Consider the following 18,267-nt stretch of genomic DNA (forward strand, 5'->3'; position numbering starts at 1 on the left):
AAATTGTTATTTTTACAAATTGCTCAATATAGTTGTGTGCAACCACTTACCACATATTTTTTAAGTAAATTCAACAAGTCATTTCTTTGAGTGTAGAAAGGTTTTTTTTCTTTGTTGGGAATAGGAAACAGATTCACTATTAACGATGACATTTGCCTTAATAAATTCCTAATTTACTTTTTATTAATAGTAAGGAAGATATTTTTAGTGTTTAAGTTTAGGTATTGGGTAGGATTAAGGATGGAGAATAAGGCATTAATATGTGCTTTATAAGTTATAATAAACAGCCAATATAATCGTAATATGCATGCTAATAAGCAACTAGTTAATAGTATGATTAATAAATACAAAGTAAAAAAACTTTTTAAATAAAACTTTGCTTTTAAATAAAACTTTTGCAATATTAATTTTGAAAAGTTTGATAACTTGCTAAATAAAATAAATATTTTATGTAAAAATAAAATATTAATGTATACTAATGCTTTTAAGATTTCAACTTTCATTTACTATAGTTAATATTAGCATACTAAGTGTTAAGGGTTATGAACATTAATTAACAAGTAACAGTAGATGATCATGAACCTGTAATAATAAATGCCAATTGTTTTGTTTATGATACCTAGTGCATTAACAAATTGAACCTTAGGTGCTATTATAATTTGTTTCAGTTGTTATTATTATTCTTTTTTCCCCCACGTACAGAGGAATATTTTAGTAGTATTTATTCCTCTAGCCCCTGAGTTGGCACTAGTAAATAAGCTGCTCATTTAGAGCTTTGCATAATGAATGGGTGGCTTGCTGGTATGGATACGATGTGTAGATTTGCTGCCTCCTGTGTTTCTGAGTTTCCACGTGCATGTGTCATGAAGCTGATAGCTCTGCAGAAACATTGATGGATTTGGGAGGTAATCGCTGGTCAGCAGAGTTTGTCTGCATATTTTTCATTGGACTGACGTATGCATACGAGGCACCTTAGATGATTTGTGACTTACTCAGGGATAATATGCATTTATTTTGGAATACATTATCAAGCATGGCCTGTCATAACGGTGCAGTTTGTTTGAAATTAGGGCGCAAGCTATATTTCAACTTAACAATGTGACACACCATAGAAATGGATAGTTTTTTCATGATTTGATGCATTCAAACAAAGTGAAAAAAGTCTGTAGTGACGTAAAGTAAATTTCCTCCACAAAAAAAGTGAGTTGAAATTGATCTCGGGATGCGATTAGCATGTCAGGTCAAGCCTGCAATGTCATGAAAGAGTTGGATGTTTACCGTGTGCCACTTCACTGCATGCCATCTCTGTCGACAAGCTTTCTGCGTACACTCTGATGTGGCCATTCATCTTCATTTTCCTGTATTTGAGGTGCTAGGCAGGGATTGTTTGTTTGGAGTCTAATTCATTGCTTTGGTGTAGGTGTTGGCTGGGATGAACGTGCACCCGGCGGAGTTCGACGGGCTCAAACAGGAGTTCAGCGTCAAGGGCTACCCAACCTTCTGCTACTTTGAGTAAGTTTGAGTCTGCGTAAACGCCTCTAAACACAAAGTCACCAACTGAACTAAATAAAATGGACTACGGTCATTTGATAAGTATTAGAGCTGAGTGATAAAGCTAAAAAATAATCTCTTTATATTATTCAGCCTTTTGATGTTCCAGTATATATCTCTATTTATATATTTGCTCTGCAATGGCTTTATTATTTCAAACAAAAGTCATTATTGGCAAATTATTGAAATCCACAAAATAGGAAGGATGTTTAATGTGAGAAAATTAAAGCTTGCAATATTAATTTAAAGGGTATATAAGACACCTCATATACATAACCAGTGTAATGTTAATCTTGAATACCTATATAGTAGTATTGCATCCTCTCCAAAGAGTCTTTAGTTTTATCATATGTATAAAATACAGATACAGCTCTGCCAATTCTTTCCAAAAACAGCTGAGCTCGTGGAGGCGTGCAGTGGGCGGAGCTAGTCACAAGTGCTCTCTCACACACACACGCACACACACGCACACACACACACTACATCATGGCATTATCTCTGGATAACTTTCTAATCCCTATACATTCGTGTTGTTTGCAATATATATACTTATAATAAAATGACAGCGCTACCGACGGCTTATGTAACCCAAATGAAGCTCGCTGATGGACGTGCTCTTGCTCTCGCTCTAGTTGATGTGCGCACTCATCGGGTAGAAGTACCCATATAAGTAATTCCGACCTTTATGGTGTCACACAGGGCCATATATGAGAGAAGAAGAAAAAAACATTCTGAAACTTATTTGAATCCTGAAGGGGTTTATTTGGCACAGAAATACTGTCATACGTCCAACTTGTTTTTTTAAATTTTAGAATGTTTAGCATGATAATCCAACTATTTAACAGTGTAAATAAGCATTATTTATCAAATAAAATAAATACAAATAAAATAAATATGTATGCTCTGATCAGACATATTACTGAAATATTAATTGATTCAAAAGAGTAGTGCTAAGCATTAGACCCCCCCCCCCCTCCCCCCAGTTTATAATGCAAGCAAAATCATTGTAAGTATTTGATATATCGACCAGCCCTACCCATAAATACTTTATTATAACACTGGTGTCATAGGATACATTTGTGATGCATTTGGTCTGAAGGAGCCTGGGAAAGATGGATCAGAAATGTACTTTTTCTACAGTCCAATTAAGGGCTACTGGTTAAGTCTCATACACGACAAATGTTATGAAAGGATTTTTGGAAACGTCTGTGCTTTCGTAGAACCATTCACTAGTCCTTGATTTTCCAAAGGCCCAAGTACATGAAATGTCAGCATGAAAAAATGCACCGTGATGAACATCCATTTTGTGGCCTGTTCTGTTAAATGTTTTAATTTTATGTTACTAACAACAATACTGTTAAATAATGGATAACGGAAGAAGAAAGTCGAAGAAAAATTATTTGCATTATTTGAAAAAGTACTTGTTTCTTCCACAAAATAATTTTAGCATATTAAATTCCAAAGGTTAAAATCAATTCATTTCTTAGACATTTTTGGGGCAGCTTTTTATATGTACTAGAAAAAATAGCCCCGGCAAAAGGGATGATTTATTATTTTAAATGAATCAGAATTTTAATGTGTATTCTCTGCATGAGGTAATTTGTCCAGAGATGTATATTTATACTCGCGGCTGCGGCTGTGTGCACTTAGCTTCTGTTAAGTACTCCTTCATTACACTGCTGTTTTAATTACTAGAAGGTAATTAAACATGGTCCTTTACCCAAAGGACGATCTTTACGCCACTGCATCACACCTTCCCACATTAACTGCTCTTTTGAATCAATATTTCAGAATATACATTATATGTCTCTGATCAAAGAGAGCATTATTTATTTTATTTTTATTTATTTTATTTGATAATATTTATTATATAATTTTATTTTTGCTGTGAATGTCTGCTGTGGGTAAAGTGATAGTTCACCCAAAAATGATAATGGTACCATTGTTTACTCACCCTCATGCCATCCTAGGTTATATTAAAAAAAATGTCCTGGCTCTTCCAAGTTTTATAATGGCAGTGACTGACAGCCCAAAATGTTGAGACCCATTTCGATTCGTTTCCTTTAAAGAGTTAGTTCACCCAAAAACGAAATTGATGTCATTAATGACTCACCCAAATGTCGTTCCACACCCGTAAGACCTTCGTTCATTATCGGAACACAGTTTAAGATATTTTATATTTTAGTCCCAGAGCATATGCAGTCAATGCCCACTTTACTGTCAATGTCCAGAAAGTGAATAAAAACATCATCAAAGTAGTCCATATGTGACATCAGTTGGTTGATTAGAATCTCTTGAAGTATCGAAAATACATTTTGGTCCAAAAATATCAAAAACTACGATTTTATTCAGCATTGTCTTCTCCTCCATGTGCCTCCAAAAAGAATCAAACGGTTAATGAATCAGTGAATCGATCAATGATTCGGCTCGCCAATGTCACGTGATTTCAGCAGTTCGGTTCGCGTCAAATCTTCTGGACATGGACAGTAAAGTGGGCATTGACTGCATTATGCTCTGGGACTAAAATATAAAATATCTTAAACTGTGTTCCGATGATGAACGAAGGTCTTACGGGTGTGGAACGACATTAGGGTGAGTCATTAATGACATCTATTTCATTTTTGGGTGAACTAATCCTTTAATAACCCTCCAGAGCCGTGTGGATTACTTTTATTATGGATGGATGCACTTTTTGGGATTTTAGGCTCCCATTCACTGCCAGTATAAAGCTATAACCCTCTAGAATGGCCTGAGAGTAAATAAATCATGGGGTAACTTTCATTTTTGGGTGAACCATCCCTTTAAGTAAGGTTTTGCGGTCACTTTAGGCAAAACATGTTTTTCAGACTAGAAGATCAAGATTTAGCCTGACACCAAAGTGATAATTCTGTTTGATGGACATTGGTTTTCTACTTTCTTATTATATTTCTTTGTTTGGGTTGCCACAGCGCTTGTGGATCCCAAATGATTAGTGACAGTTACAAATGGCTGTTGACTGCCAGCATCTCCACTAAGCTCTCACTTGCTGCAGATTATTCTGAGTCACGGAAAGGGAGCAGATGATGGCAGATAAAACTCGAGTTTTCAATACTTGAAGCCTTCTTCCGCGTTCAGCTGTGTCTTCAAGAGCATTTATGTATATATTCATGATCTGCTTGTGGTTGTATGGATTAGTAAGAGCACAAAGGCTGCTAGTGGAGGTCTTTGATTATGCTAAGAGCCCTGGGCCAAATGGCTTAATTAGCTCTGAGTCAAACACTCATTTAAAATGTTTATCTTGGATGGCAAAAAGCGAGCAGCAGTCTTGGATGCCTTGCATCTTTGTTGTGTGGGCACAAATATCCTAAGCTGTCTAGTGCAATTTATGTTAAGAAAATAAGTGCTAATAAATATTGACTTCTCCCATTTAGTATGTCCTTTTTGAAAGAAAGCAAGAACCTTTTTTTTCTCTTTTTAAAAAAAAATCAATGCTAACAGGTTTAAACAAACATTTTGTTTCTGTTTTTACAAACTTTTGGCCATGTTTATATACAGGCAGTAGAGCGAGTAGAGGAAATAATGGGGTCGTGATCGGACACGGGCCAGAATCGATCCTGCGTCTCCTGCAAGAATTGTGGCAGGGACATGTGCCACAATCACTAAGCCACGGCTCGGACCTATTTTACAAACTGTTTTGCCTAAATTGTGTCCATCTTACATTTGGTGAAAATGTTGTACAGTTGTTTTCTTTGCTCATGATGAAATCATAAAGATTTATTCTCCCCCTTTTTTCGTTCTTTTTTCAAAAAGGAAGGGGAAATTCTTGCATCACTATGAGAATTATGGAGCCACCTCCAAAGACATTGCAGATTGGTTGAAAAAGTGAGTACATTAATAATCTGCACTTTCTTCAACTTTCAAAAAACATTTTCATTCATTCTAGTACCCTTTACAATCTTAAAAGCATGTTTTAAAGAGGTGTGACATCTTGGACTTCTGCCCATGGTCTACTATACCATTATCCAGGGAGTGTTTTACAGGAACTGTGCTTTGAAATATATGATGTGCACTGTAAAACACTGGACATAAACAGTCCTCTGCGCCTCCTAACAGAGATGTGATGAGGTTTTAAGTGCTCTGCAGTGTCTTAACCAACTATCAAACTGACAGAATGAACAAAAATGTACAGGTCTACACGTCTCCGCTATGCATGCAATGCCACAAGTAATTTATGGATTGCATGAATGTTCTAGTCATGCAATGGCTTGATATTTTTCCTCACAACAATAGAAATATTGCTGATGTTGTATATTATGGATCAAGAACCAGACAAGGTGAACTAGGTCAGAAGATCCCGGTTGTGTACGGAGCAATAGTTCTATTGTTAAGTGTTGAATTGTGTGTTTTAAAAAGACAATACTTTTTACCATTTTTATTGGAGCCTGGTCCACTTATTCTTTTGAATAACTTCCCAATTGGACTTTTTGAATAATATGTAAAATACCAACAACAGCTTGTTTTGTATTTTTGTGTTATTTAAGATATTCTGAACTTGAAATTTAATAAGCCTGAAAAAAAGTCTGTTTAAGGTTGAGTTTGAATTTTTTTATTATAAGTATATTATAAGTAATATTTTAAGTAATATTTTTACTAAAAATAATACATTAAATTGCTCAAAAGTATCAGTAAAATCCTATAAAAATAATGCTACCAAAGATTTCAATTTCAAATAGGTGCTGTTCTTATGAAACTTTATGTTCATCAAATAATCCTGAAAAAGGAATAACCATTTTTACTAAAATTATTAAGCAGCACAACCATTTTCAACATTGATAATAATGAAATGAGCAGCAAACCAGCATATTAGAATGATTTCTGAAGGATCATGTGACACTCAAAAATGATCACTGTAGCAAACCGGTACATTATAAACACTTTGTTTTTTTGGGAAACAAATAAAAGTTGCTAACCAATGTGTATAGAACTAGCAAATTCATTCATTTTAATGTGCTGTATACCAATATGACAACTATATGACCGCTATAGTTGATTGAAACAAGTGCATGTTAAAGGGTTTGGTTCACCCCAAAATGAAAATTCTGTCAATAATTACTTATCCTAATGTCGTTCGACACCCGTAAGACCTTCGTTCATCTTCAGAACACAAATGAAGATATTTTTGTTGAAATCCGATGGCTCAGACAGGCCTTCATTGACACCAATGTCATTTCCTCTCAAGAATCATAAAAGGCACTAAAGAAGTCGTTACAAAGTCCATCTTACCACAGTTATCATTTTATGAAGTGAAGAGAATAGTTTTTATGCGCAATTTTAAAAAAAAATATATATATTATATTGTGATGGGCCGATTTCAAAACAAAGATTCAAAAGGTTATTGAATCAGTGTATCGATTCATGATTCGCCAATGTCATGTGATTTCAGCAGTTTGGCAGTTTGGCACGCGATCCGAATCATGAATCAATTCGGTGATTCATAACCATTCGAATCTTTGTTTTGAAATCGGCCCATCACTATATAAGTCGTTATTTAGTTTATTTTGCGTGCAAAACTTTTCTCGTCGCTTCCTAAAGTTATTGTAGAGCCACTGCAGTGAGATGGGCGTTGTAATGACGTCTTTAGTGCCTTTTATGGGTCTTGAGGGAGGAAATGACATTGGTGTCAATGAAGGCCTTTCTGAGCTATCGGATTTCAACAAAAATATCTTCATTTGTGTTCTGAAGATGAACCAAGGTCTTATGGGTGTTGAACGGGGAAGTAATTAATGACAGAATTTTCATTTTTGGGTGAACTAACCCTTTAAGAGATTCAAATTGTGACCTCCGTCTCTTAAAACACTTGAGGATGTCCCTTGCTTATCTTGTATAATTAATTTTGAATGAAGTAAAGTGAAAACTCTAGCAAACCCAACCATTTAGTGCATTTTAGCCACTGAATGATTGAGTTTGCTCATGCTTGTCCCTGGCAAAGCTGCCTCTGGCTAGCCTTTGTTCAGCTGACGCACTTCTAGGAGCCGAGATTTTGGCTCTTTGCACTCTACAAGGGAATCATTTGGACTGTTCTTGTATGGGCATGGGGCCCATCAGGAGACAGATGTGAATTGCAGGCTCAGACTAGCTCTATTCAGTCATGTGGGTGTGACCATTCCCTACCAGATGTAATGTTCTGATGTGTACTGGCAGTGGCCAACTTAGAGCTTAGGTGCATTTCATTAGTCATTTGGAGAGTTTTGAGTCATGTAGCTGAGTCATGAAGTTCATAGGCTTTGAGAAAACAAAAACACATTGACTTATGGAAATTATTTTAACTATGTGTTGTTTATGTTGCGTAGCCCTCAGCCTCCACAACCTAAAACTCCAGAGGTTCCCTGGTCCGAGTCTGGCTCAGCCGTCTTCCATCTGACCGATGAGTCTTTTGACACGTTCCTGGAGGAGCATCCTTCAGCGTTGGTCATGTTCTACGCTCCCTGTGAGTATCAACAACGCGGCTCCTGCTGGTCATGGTGATGATTTTTACAAATATTGTTTCTGGAAGAATATATCTATCAACCAATAAGATTTAAGGGTTCGGTTTAGGGCAGGGCTTCAATGACATTCAAGTAGTTAAAGGGATAGTGCATTAGTGGGATAGTGTATGAATTCCTTTATTCTGTGGAATGTAAAAAGAGAAGTTTTTTTTTCCATATAATTAAAAGGCAGTGACATCCATCTTTTTTTAGTTCCACAAGAGAGCGGAAAATGTTTTTTGGAAATGTTATGAAAACATGATAATTATTTGCACACATACTAAGGTAGAATACCTCTAATAATAATACATTATTATTAATTATTAATTATTAGTACTCTAATAATAATACATAGTACTCTTTGAAGTACATTGGAGTTTCATGTAAAATCTTTGTACAGTACATGGATATTTTGCAGTATAAGGATCATTACCAGTCATTTTTTTTTCTAATTAAGTCTCATTAAGAGTTTAAAGAGAGACAAAAATACAAACGTAGCTTTGTTGAATTGCAGTAGTACATTGTTGATATTTTTGTCTGTCAATTTTATTCTCAGATGAATCTGCCTGACACAGATTTGCTGATATGAGCATGTCGGTGGCGTTTTAGTGATTGAAGGAAGTTGTCTCTCAGCTTTCATACGTTTTTGATCAAACACCTCTGATAGAACATATTAATTTCCTGCACGACACAGGGTGTATCCTATCAATCTACCACTGAGCCACAGTACATGCACAAACTCTCTCCACATGAATACACTGAGAAGGTACGGATTCGGAATGACTCGTTTACATTCTCATCAGCTTGACCAAATGCAATATCCTCGTTTAGGCACGAACCTCGGTTCACATGCAGTTATCATCGTGCCAATGACAACAGCGATTAGTCCTCTCGACGCACATAATCGACACTGTTGAAATAAATGACTTTTTCTCTGCGTCTAATTAACTATGAGAGCAATGCATACTGACACCCCCTCAGTGCAAATTTCATGTGTCACTTTTATTAATAAAAAAAAACTTGTGCATCATTCTTAGGAAAATTGCAAACACGCTTGTAATCAGTGACCAGGTTTTTTTTTTCCTTCTTCGTATTCCCAGTGTAAAAAAATGCATGATAAATTCAGGCTTGACGTTGTGAGCTCTGGCTTGCGTTTACTGGAAAGGCTCTTATGATGATGTAACAGGTGGAGAATTGGAAAGGAATGATCTTTAAATACTTAGAAGGGAAATATAAGCTCTTTCCAGATGAGTGCTGTTTCTGATCATATCACAACTGACATGTTGTAGTCTTTTATGGTAATTGAGTTGCTGCTGTTTATGTGTCAATTATGCGTCACAGCCCTGTTGGAAAAAAAGCACTTTTCTATTATTATTATTATTGTTGACAACACTGTGCTGCTTAATATTTGTGTGGAAACTGTGATGAATGTTTTTTTCAGGGTTCATTGATGAAGAGAACATTAAAAAGAGCAGCACTGTTTTGAAATCAAAATCTCTTTTATTAATTTAAAAGTCTTTACTGTCACTTTTGATCAATTGAATGTATCCTGAATAAAAGTAAATACATTTTCACTAAACTACATGCACATTTGTTTATTTTTCTAGTGGTGTCAATAGATTACAATTAATTTCCTAATTTGTGATCAATCTAGAAAGCCGAGTTAAATGGTTATATTTTAGTAGTAATATAATGGTGATTTGTGAATGTTAAAAAAACCCAGATTTGATTAATATTTTAAAGTGCACATTAACTTATGTCTCATGCCTTTACGTGTTAAATTATTCACATTCTGGTATTCTTCCTTGTGATGGTTTTAGGGTGTGGCCACTGTAAGAAGATGAAGCCAGAGTATGATGAAGCTTCTGAGATCCTCAACAAAAACCCAGATGTGAGTTTCCTCATGCTAATTCTCTGACCTGGAACATTTATATTTGCTTGTTGTAAAATGCATACATCCTTAGACTTTGCAATTGACAACATGGGCAGGATAGCACCTGTGTACTTAATGAAATGGTTCTAGATGTGAAATTTATGCTTTGAGGCATTCCTTGTAAAAAATAGTGTGTCCAATTGACTTGATTAAAAAAAGCCAATTGTAATTTCCCATCAGCCTAGACAATTTGATGACACCCTGCAGCAAATCCCAAAATAATGTCTTACTCAACAACCTTTCGATCCAAAATGTCTGTTCTTCCATGATATGATTTTTTTGTAAGCTTTAAAGTTACAACATGAGACGTTTACAGTTTACAAACATCCCTGGCCATCTTGTGCAAGTGATGTGTTTCTCATTTTCCAGGGCTGTGCTGGCTCTGCTCTCGAGTCCACAGCTGCAGGCCAATTCCAGCCACCAGAACCTTATAGTTGGAGTATTTATCTAATTTTCCTTTTCCTCTGTGCCGTCCCTCTAGCCTTCAGCTTGGAGCTTCTTAAAGTGATGCTCATCCCAGAGTTCAATAAAGACAAGTTACACATTATCTAATGCATGCTCTAGTCCTCACATGGTTTCCCTAGAGAGAGCTGCAGTCATTTATTTTTCTCATTCCTTTTGCTCACGGCCCTACACGTAGTTTAAAGAGAGAGTCCACGTGTCGAGATTAAGACAATATTTTTAATTTGCATATTTGGAATAACAATGTTTAAATGTGCATATATAACTGTAAGACGAGGGGTTATGAAAGTGACATTTTGCAAGTGGATGGTGGAGAAATTGAAGCGGCAGTGCTTATCTCTCAAGTGTGTTGTTGAAATGCAGTGCTGTTACTTTAATGAGACGCGTTTGTGTGTTGGTTTTCATACGCTTCTAATTGGCTCACAGATCCAGTAGCGGCCCATAGATTATTTGGCCCCTGCAGGGTTGGTGCCTAAACTCAAACACAAATCCTTTGTTTGTGATAATGACCAGGCTCTCATCATAGATTTAAGGTATCCCACTGACAGATGTTTGCGAATAGAGGCAGTTAATTAAGTTTAGGCTGACGAAACATTGATAATGACAGTCCATTCTGCAGATATACCGTGTAATGGTGGAAACAAAGCTGTGCTAAATTATGCAAACTTGCCTGTTGTCTCCACAACTACAACAAATTGATTGTGTTTAAACTAGAGATGCCATAAATCTGTCTATACATTAGGCCTTTGTCTAAATATAATTATCTGCAATTAGTGTGCATTACACTCAAAGCGTATGTCTATGCAACAGTGCTCCTTGTGTCCCACTCAAAAAATAACTTTTCTTATTTTTTTATGTTTTGTGTTAGCAGGGCCTACAATTTACACTCGCCAAGCTCCAAATGCAAGGGAAATTTGGCATTGATAAGTATATGAAACTGTGTCAGTCGGCCAGGTACAATTTTTTGAATTCTAACAATACAATGTTGTCAGAACAGGAATGTGAACGACGCTCTGTACAGTTGACGGGTCAGTGCTGCATCATCACGAATGTTTCAGCCTTGCTGATGTAAATATTCAAGCGCTGTCAGCACAATAGCCTTGTGGTTGTCACACCGACACATGCCGAAAATGTGCCTCCGGTTCGATTCTCAGCTCCAGGTCCTTTGCCGATCCCTTTTCCCTCTTTCTCCACCCCTAGCTTTCCAGTACAAAACCTCTACTCTCCTGTCCAATAAAATCACAATAAGGCCAAAATAATTCAAGCACTAGTGTGGGACAAATGGAACGTAAACAACTTTCCGTAATGTCTTTTGTAAAAGAGTAATCCCAAATTGTCCCATTGTCCTCTGTCCATCATTATGGCTTCCCAATCATATTCATATTCATATATATATATGTACAGTATTGTTCAAAATAATAGCAGTACAATGTGACTAACCAGATTAATCAAGGTTTTTCGTATATTTTTTTATTGCTACGTGGCAAACAAGTTACCAGTAGGTTCAGTAGATTCTCAGAAAACAAATGAGACCCAGCATTCATGATATGCACGCTCTTAAGGCTGTGCAATTGGGCAATTAGTTGAAAGGGGTGTGTTAAAAAAAATAGCAGTGTGGCATTCAATCACTGAGGTCATTAATTTTGTGAAGAAACAGGTGTGAATCAGGTGGCCCCTATTTAAGGATGAAGCCAACACTTGTTGAACATGCATTTGAAAGCTGAGGAAAATGGGTCGTTCAAGACATTGTTCAGAAGAACAGCGTACTTTGATTAAAAAGTTGATTAGAGAGGGGAAAACCTATAAAGAGGTGCAAAAAATGATAGGCTGTTCAGCTAAAATGATCTCCAATGCCTTAAAATGGAGAGCAAAACCAGAGAGACGTGGAAGAAAACGGAAGACAACCATCAAAATGGATAGAAGAATAACCAGAATGGCAAAGGCTCAGCCAATGATCACCTCCAGGATGATCAAAGACAGTCTGGAGTTACCTGTAAGTACTGTGACAGTTAGAAGACGTCTGTGTGAAGCTAATCTATTTTCAAGAATCCCCCGCAAAGTCCCTCTGTTATAATAAAGGCATGTGCAGAAGAGGTTACAATTTGCCAAAGAACACATCAACTGGCCTAAAGAGAAATTAAGGAACATTTTGTGGACTGATGAGAGTAAAATTGTTCTTTTTGGGTCCAAGGGCCACAGGCAGTTTGTGAGACGACCCCCAAACTCTGAATTCAAGCCACAGTACACAGTGAAGACAGTGAAGCATGGAGGTGCAAGCATCATGATATGGCCATGTTTCTCCTACTATGGTGTTGGGCATATTTATCGCATACCAGGGATCATGGATCAGTTTGCATATGTTAAAATACTTGAAGAGGTCATGTTGCCCTATGCTGAAGAGGACATGCCCTTGAAACGGTTGTTTCAACAAGACAATGACCCAAAACACACTAGTAAACAGGCAAAGTCTTGGTTCCAAACCAACAAAATTAATGTTATGGAGTGGCCAGCCCAATCTCCAGACCTTAATCCAATTGAGAACTTGTGGGGTGATATCAAAAATGCTGTTTCTGAAGCAAAACCAAGAAATGTGAATGAATTGTGGAATGTTGTTAAAGAATCATGGCGTGGAATAACAGCTGAGAGGTGCCACAAGTTGGTTGACTCCATGCCACACAGATGTCAAGCAGTTTTAAAAAACTGTGGTCATACAACTAAATATTAGTTTAGTGATTCACAGGATTGCTAAATCCCAGAAAAAAAAAAATGTTTGTACAAAATAGTTTTGAGTTTGTACAGTCAAAGGTAGACACTGCTATTTTTTTGAACACACCCCTTTCAACTAATTGCCCAATTGCACAGCCTTAAGAGCGTGCATATCATGAATGCTGGGTCTTGTTTGTTTTCTGACAATCTACTGAACCTACTGGTAACTTGTTTGCCACGTAGCAATAAAAAATATACTAAAAACCTTGATTATTCTGGTTAGTCACATTGTACTGCTATTATTTTGAACAAGACTGTATATGTATGTATGTGTGTGATTGGCTTCATCACTCAGTGTCCTCTCCACCAATCCGCTGGTGTGTGGTGTGCGTTCTGGTGCAATATAGCTGGCGTGGCATCATCCAGGTGGATGCTACACATTGGTAGTGGTTGAAGAGATTCCCCCCTTTCATATGTAAAGTGCATTGAGTGCAGAGAAAGGTGCTATATATCTAACAAATTATTATAATTATTATATTTCTCGAAATGCTCTGGAAATGCACCCAATGCAAATGTATGGTTTTTTTGGGGGGTTTTTTGTTGTATTTGTCACATCAATTAACATGAATCCATGATTTAAACCAGTTTAGATACAGATATATTCTGTCTTTAGATATACTGAACATGATTTTAAAATGTAACGTTTGAACTTGAATTTGAGGGAATTGATGGCTATATTCTTAATCCCCTTTCTTGAGCTTTTGAAAGTGTTGAATAATTATGCATCTCATCTACTCAACCTGCAGGAGGTCCCTTCAGCCACAGAACATAATCAGTATTAAAATGACAACTTGCTCTGTTCTCAAATTATGTAGCCTCATGATTTTAATTAAGTTGTGCGTAGACATTTGGAACTAAATGAGTTCCATAATTGCTGGAAAGTTTTTAGAAAGTGATTTGGATTAAAAATGAGCGTCTGTAATTTGCGTGGCACCTCGATCACATTGGAAAAGTTCAGTTTGCACCGGCTTTTGTTTTTTAACAAATGGACTTATAATGTCCAACCTGTAGGATTTTTTGATTAATCAGCTGTCAGATAACATATATCCCCGGTTTCACAGGCAAAACTTAAACCTAGTCCCAGACTAAAATGCATGTTTGAGGTGTCTTAACCGAAAAGAGTTTGCACTGGCCTATCTTAAAATATGTCAGTGGCATTGTTTTGTCTCAAGATACACACCAGAAATGTTTTTTTTTTCTTTCTAAGGCACATTTATAGAAGCTTCTGAGATGTCTTATTTAAACTGAGGCCTAATCCTGGTTTAATCTGAGCCCTGTTTGTGAAATCAGGCCATAGTGTTTTTAAAGTGACTGTTTTTAAGCTAAAACAATACCATTCTTTGTATGTCTTTATGGATTTAGAGCCCAGGTGTATTGGCAGCAGTGGATACCACCATTCACAAGTCCGTCGGAGAGCGGTTTAAAATCTCAGGCTTCCCCACAGTGAAGTACTTTGAAAAAGGGGAAGAGAAGTACACACTTCCTCAACTCCGAAACAAAGACAAGATCATCGAGTGGCTGCAGAAGTAAGTTGACTCTTAGTCTTTTCCACTCTGCTGTTCGATAGTTTATGGTTCGACAATCAGCATGAGAAATTTAAAAAATTGTATATATTATTGTCAGTTTCTTCTCTCTTTGTAAAAAGGTGTAAAAAGGTCTTGAAAATATGTTGTTTCTGCAGTGCATCTCTGTAGAGGTCTTAATGCACAAAACAGATAAAACACACTGGCTGTTTTTTTTTACTGGATCTACTTATGTAGGTGAATTGAGGTCTGCATTGGTAAATGCTTGTTTTTCTTTCATTTATTTCTTTACACTTTGTAATGTTTATTTATTATAGAAATGGTTTTAGTGCTCAGCTAAGTTCAGGTACAGGTGAGCTACTCTTGAAATAACTACTCTTACCCTCTACAATCTCTTAACCTTCTATGGTATGAGTTATGTTCTAACCATTAAATATTTCTAAATACGTTTTTATTACATGAAATATCTTCAATCACAGAAATAATAAAAAATAAAAAGATATTGGGGGTACTTAGGGAAACGTTCCTATTTGGCAACAGTGTACAATGGAAACTCTGATTTTCTTTTCTATTTAAATGCACATTTATTTTCGAAATTGATAGCTTTATATACTTGGAACTCATGTAAACCAAACATAAGTAGATCCCTATCATTTAAGCTTCAAAATGGCAAAACTCATATTTAAAACTCATTCTCACTCTCTTCACATGGAAGAGCTAACTCTGCACTCTTCCTTTTGCCCTTTCCATAAAATATTGCTGTATTTATTTTCTGAATCGAAGAAATCTTGTTATTTATACATAAATACAACTATAATACAATAAACACTTCAATAAAGTACTGCAATTGTTATTGAAGAAAAAAATTCCAAGGTAAAATACATTACTGCAATTTCACTGTGTTCATTGGCTACCTTACAGCATGCCCTTTTAATCCCCATAGTGCAATATGTTTTTTTTTTTTTTTTAAATACAAAGGAAATGAGTAGAAATAAATTGGTGCCATATAGGCTTGCTTCGATTAGTCGGTGTTACAGGCGAAACAACAGTTATATCACTTGCCCACTGCTGCACAGCCCGCACCGGCCCCACCGTCACCTGAGTGGCTGTGCACATTTTACTTTTTTGGTTTAAATTTTGCGTTTTGAAAAGCTCCTGTCGGTGATAACAGATCAGTTTTGTCGATTAAGTAATGGGAATATTTCCTCACAGTCACATCCCTATTGCCATATGGTAACTCTGTAGCATAAAGGGTTTTAACACAAAGTCAGGAAGGTCTATTATATAAATACTTAAAATATGTCCAAGCACCCGTTTTGTTTTGCTTTTGTTTTTTTATACATAAATGTTAAATTAGTATCTGAATGACACCTAATTAAAACAAGTGCTACAAAAAAAGTAAATCTGTAGTGCAGAATTGCTGGGCCACAATACGTTAGACCTGGAGATGTTTTTTTACGCATTACTGAACTTCACACTAAAAGGGCCACACAACTGACAGGGGTTCAGTCAATAGGAACATGCTCCCAAAACCACGCACTGACTGATTCTAAAGCGCGACCTGCATGTGGGCTGGGAGTCTGAGAATTTACTTTTACACTGAATCTCCCTTGACTTTCTGGGATGTGTTCAACGGAGCTTGACTTCAATCAATCACTGCTAAACTGACCTCTCAGTGGAAGAGCTTGCCCTTGTTTGATCCTGGAGCAGTCCTGCTGTGCGAGCATCAACTTTGAGTTTGTGCATGACTGTGCCATCTCACTGGTCCCAGAACAGCAGGCCCAAGCCTGTTGTCAGACTCATGGCATTACTGCAGTATGGTAATACCATGGGAAGTCAGGAGTGCCCAAGTTTAGATTTTCTTTTGACAAATTTTTCAGAGCAGGCCCTCGACAGCAACAAATGGCAGAGAATGAAAAATCAGGTGATGAGTCAAAAAAGCCGTTGTGGTGAAAAAGGCAAGACAACAATATTTCTGACAGGAATGTCTGAGGGAGTTTTCATGGCTTATATCTTGTAAAAATACCAACACCATGAACTGTATCTTCTGCTCTCGGTGTGGTGTAATATGTTGGGAAAACCAAGTTTGTTGAGGCAACCAGCACCGCACAGTTTAAACATGACACACTAGTGAACCACAATAGCAGCTTGAAGCATAAAATATGTCGATACAGATACATTAATGAAACTGCATTACTACTTCCAACCACATTTCGCAGTCAGCAGATGATAGTGAAATTAACACTGTGTATTTCATAGCTAAGGAGGAATTATTATTCATCAAAGTCATGGGTCAAATTGAGTTGTTAACAAAGAATGGCGTAAAATTGAATCCTGGATACAGCAATGACACAGCATGTGCAGATTCACTCAAACAGAAGATTAAGGATGACGCTTATCTCTTATTTATGATTCTTGGTGACCACATACTTTGTTTGCATCTATGGATGTACATTTGTTAAGCTTTGGTTCTTGTACTGTAAATGATATCCCTGTAAACTTAAAATAAAAGCCATATTGAAATGTATGTAAGTATAATTATTAACATAGCATTTATCACAAATACATGAGGAGGAAAATTTAATAATTGTGTTGCAGGTCGATTAAAGGTGTGTCCCTACATTTTTTGCATTTGTTCCTAAATTTTTCAGGTGCTGCAGAGCTCCTAGTAAAATGACCCCAAAAAGTATGTTGTCATTGCAGTAAATAACAAAAGGTCAAATCACATAAGCCGCGCTTTTTACCCGGAACAGTCTGTCCCAGAACTTTTTTCCCCAGACTTGTTGCTGTCTGCATTTCTATCACACTGTAAAGTATTTAGGCAAAATAGTCCCGTAACGTATTTTGTCATCCACATATAAGCTTAATAAAGGCTTTTTTATGTATATTTTTTAAACTCTTTTTTTTTTTTTGAATATCAAACAACTCTGACTGCATGCAGCGCCACAGACTTTAAAAAAGGGTGGTTGAAATAAAATGCTGCGTGGAGTCAAACAATCAAAGTGCTGCGTGAACTCGACCAATCAACATGTTCAGTGCTAAGTCCTAACCCCGAAAGTACCTGAACTTTGAAAAAGTACTACCTCGCGAGCAGGGATTTTCTGAGCGGAACTTCATTTAGACCCTGATCCCTGCAGTCGAAACACACAGAGTACCACCCCAAAGCCCCTAGTTAATAGAGAAAGTTCCAGTGGTGGAAACGCATCTATATACTGTACACCACCATTCAAAGGGTTGGGGTCAGTAAGATGTATTTCATATATTTAAAGTAAATATCTTATGTTCACCAAGGCTGCTTTTCTTCTAATATGCTGATTTGCTGCTTTAGAAACATTCATTATTATTATTATCAATGGTTTAAAAAATAGCATTTATTTGAAATGGAAAACTTCAGTTTGTAATTGTAAAAGTCTTTACTATTTGGATCATTTTTGATCCATTTTTATTCAGTTATGCTGTCTATCCCCAAATGGCCGTGTATATGTAGTGTATACACTATTTAGGGCCCATCGTAAGTGTCTAAATAATT

General features: G+C 36.5%; 1 protein-coding gene across 1 annotated transcript in view; it reads left to right on the plus strand.

Moving 5' to 3' along the window:
• pdia5 (protein disulfide isomerase family A, member 5) overlaps positions 1-18,267 on the plus strand; it is a 59,872-nt gene that overhangs the window by 25,878 nt on the left and 15,727 nt on the right. The window contains exons 9-13 of the mRNA XM_067444245.1: positions 1,421-1,512; positions 5,341-5,412; positions 7,881-8,017; positions 9,875-9,945; positions 14,578-14,741. Of these exons, the coding sequence (XP_067300346.1) occupies positions 1,421-1,512; positions 5,341-5,412; positions 7,881-8,017; positions 9,875-9,945; positions 14,578-14,741 (536 nt within the window). The remainder of the gene's footprint in view (positions 1-1,420; positions 1,513-5,340; positions 5,413-7,880; positions 8,018-9,874; positions 9,946-14,577; positions 14,742-18,267) is intronic.

This window comes from Pseudorasbora parva, chromosome 5 (genome assembly GCF_024679245.1).
Source record: "Pseudorasbora parva isolate DD20220531a chromosome 5, ASM2467924v1, whole genome shotgun sequence".
Taxonomy (NCBI): domain Eukaryota; kingdom Metazoa; phylum Chordata; class Actinopteri; order Cypriniformes; family Gobionidae; genus Pseudorasbora; species Pseudorasbora parva.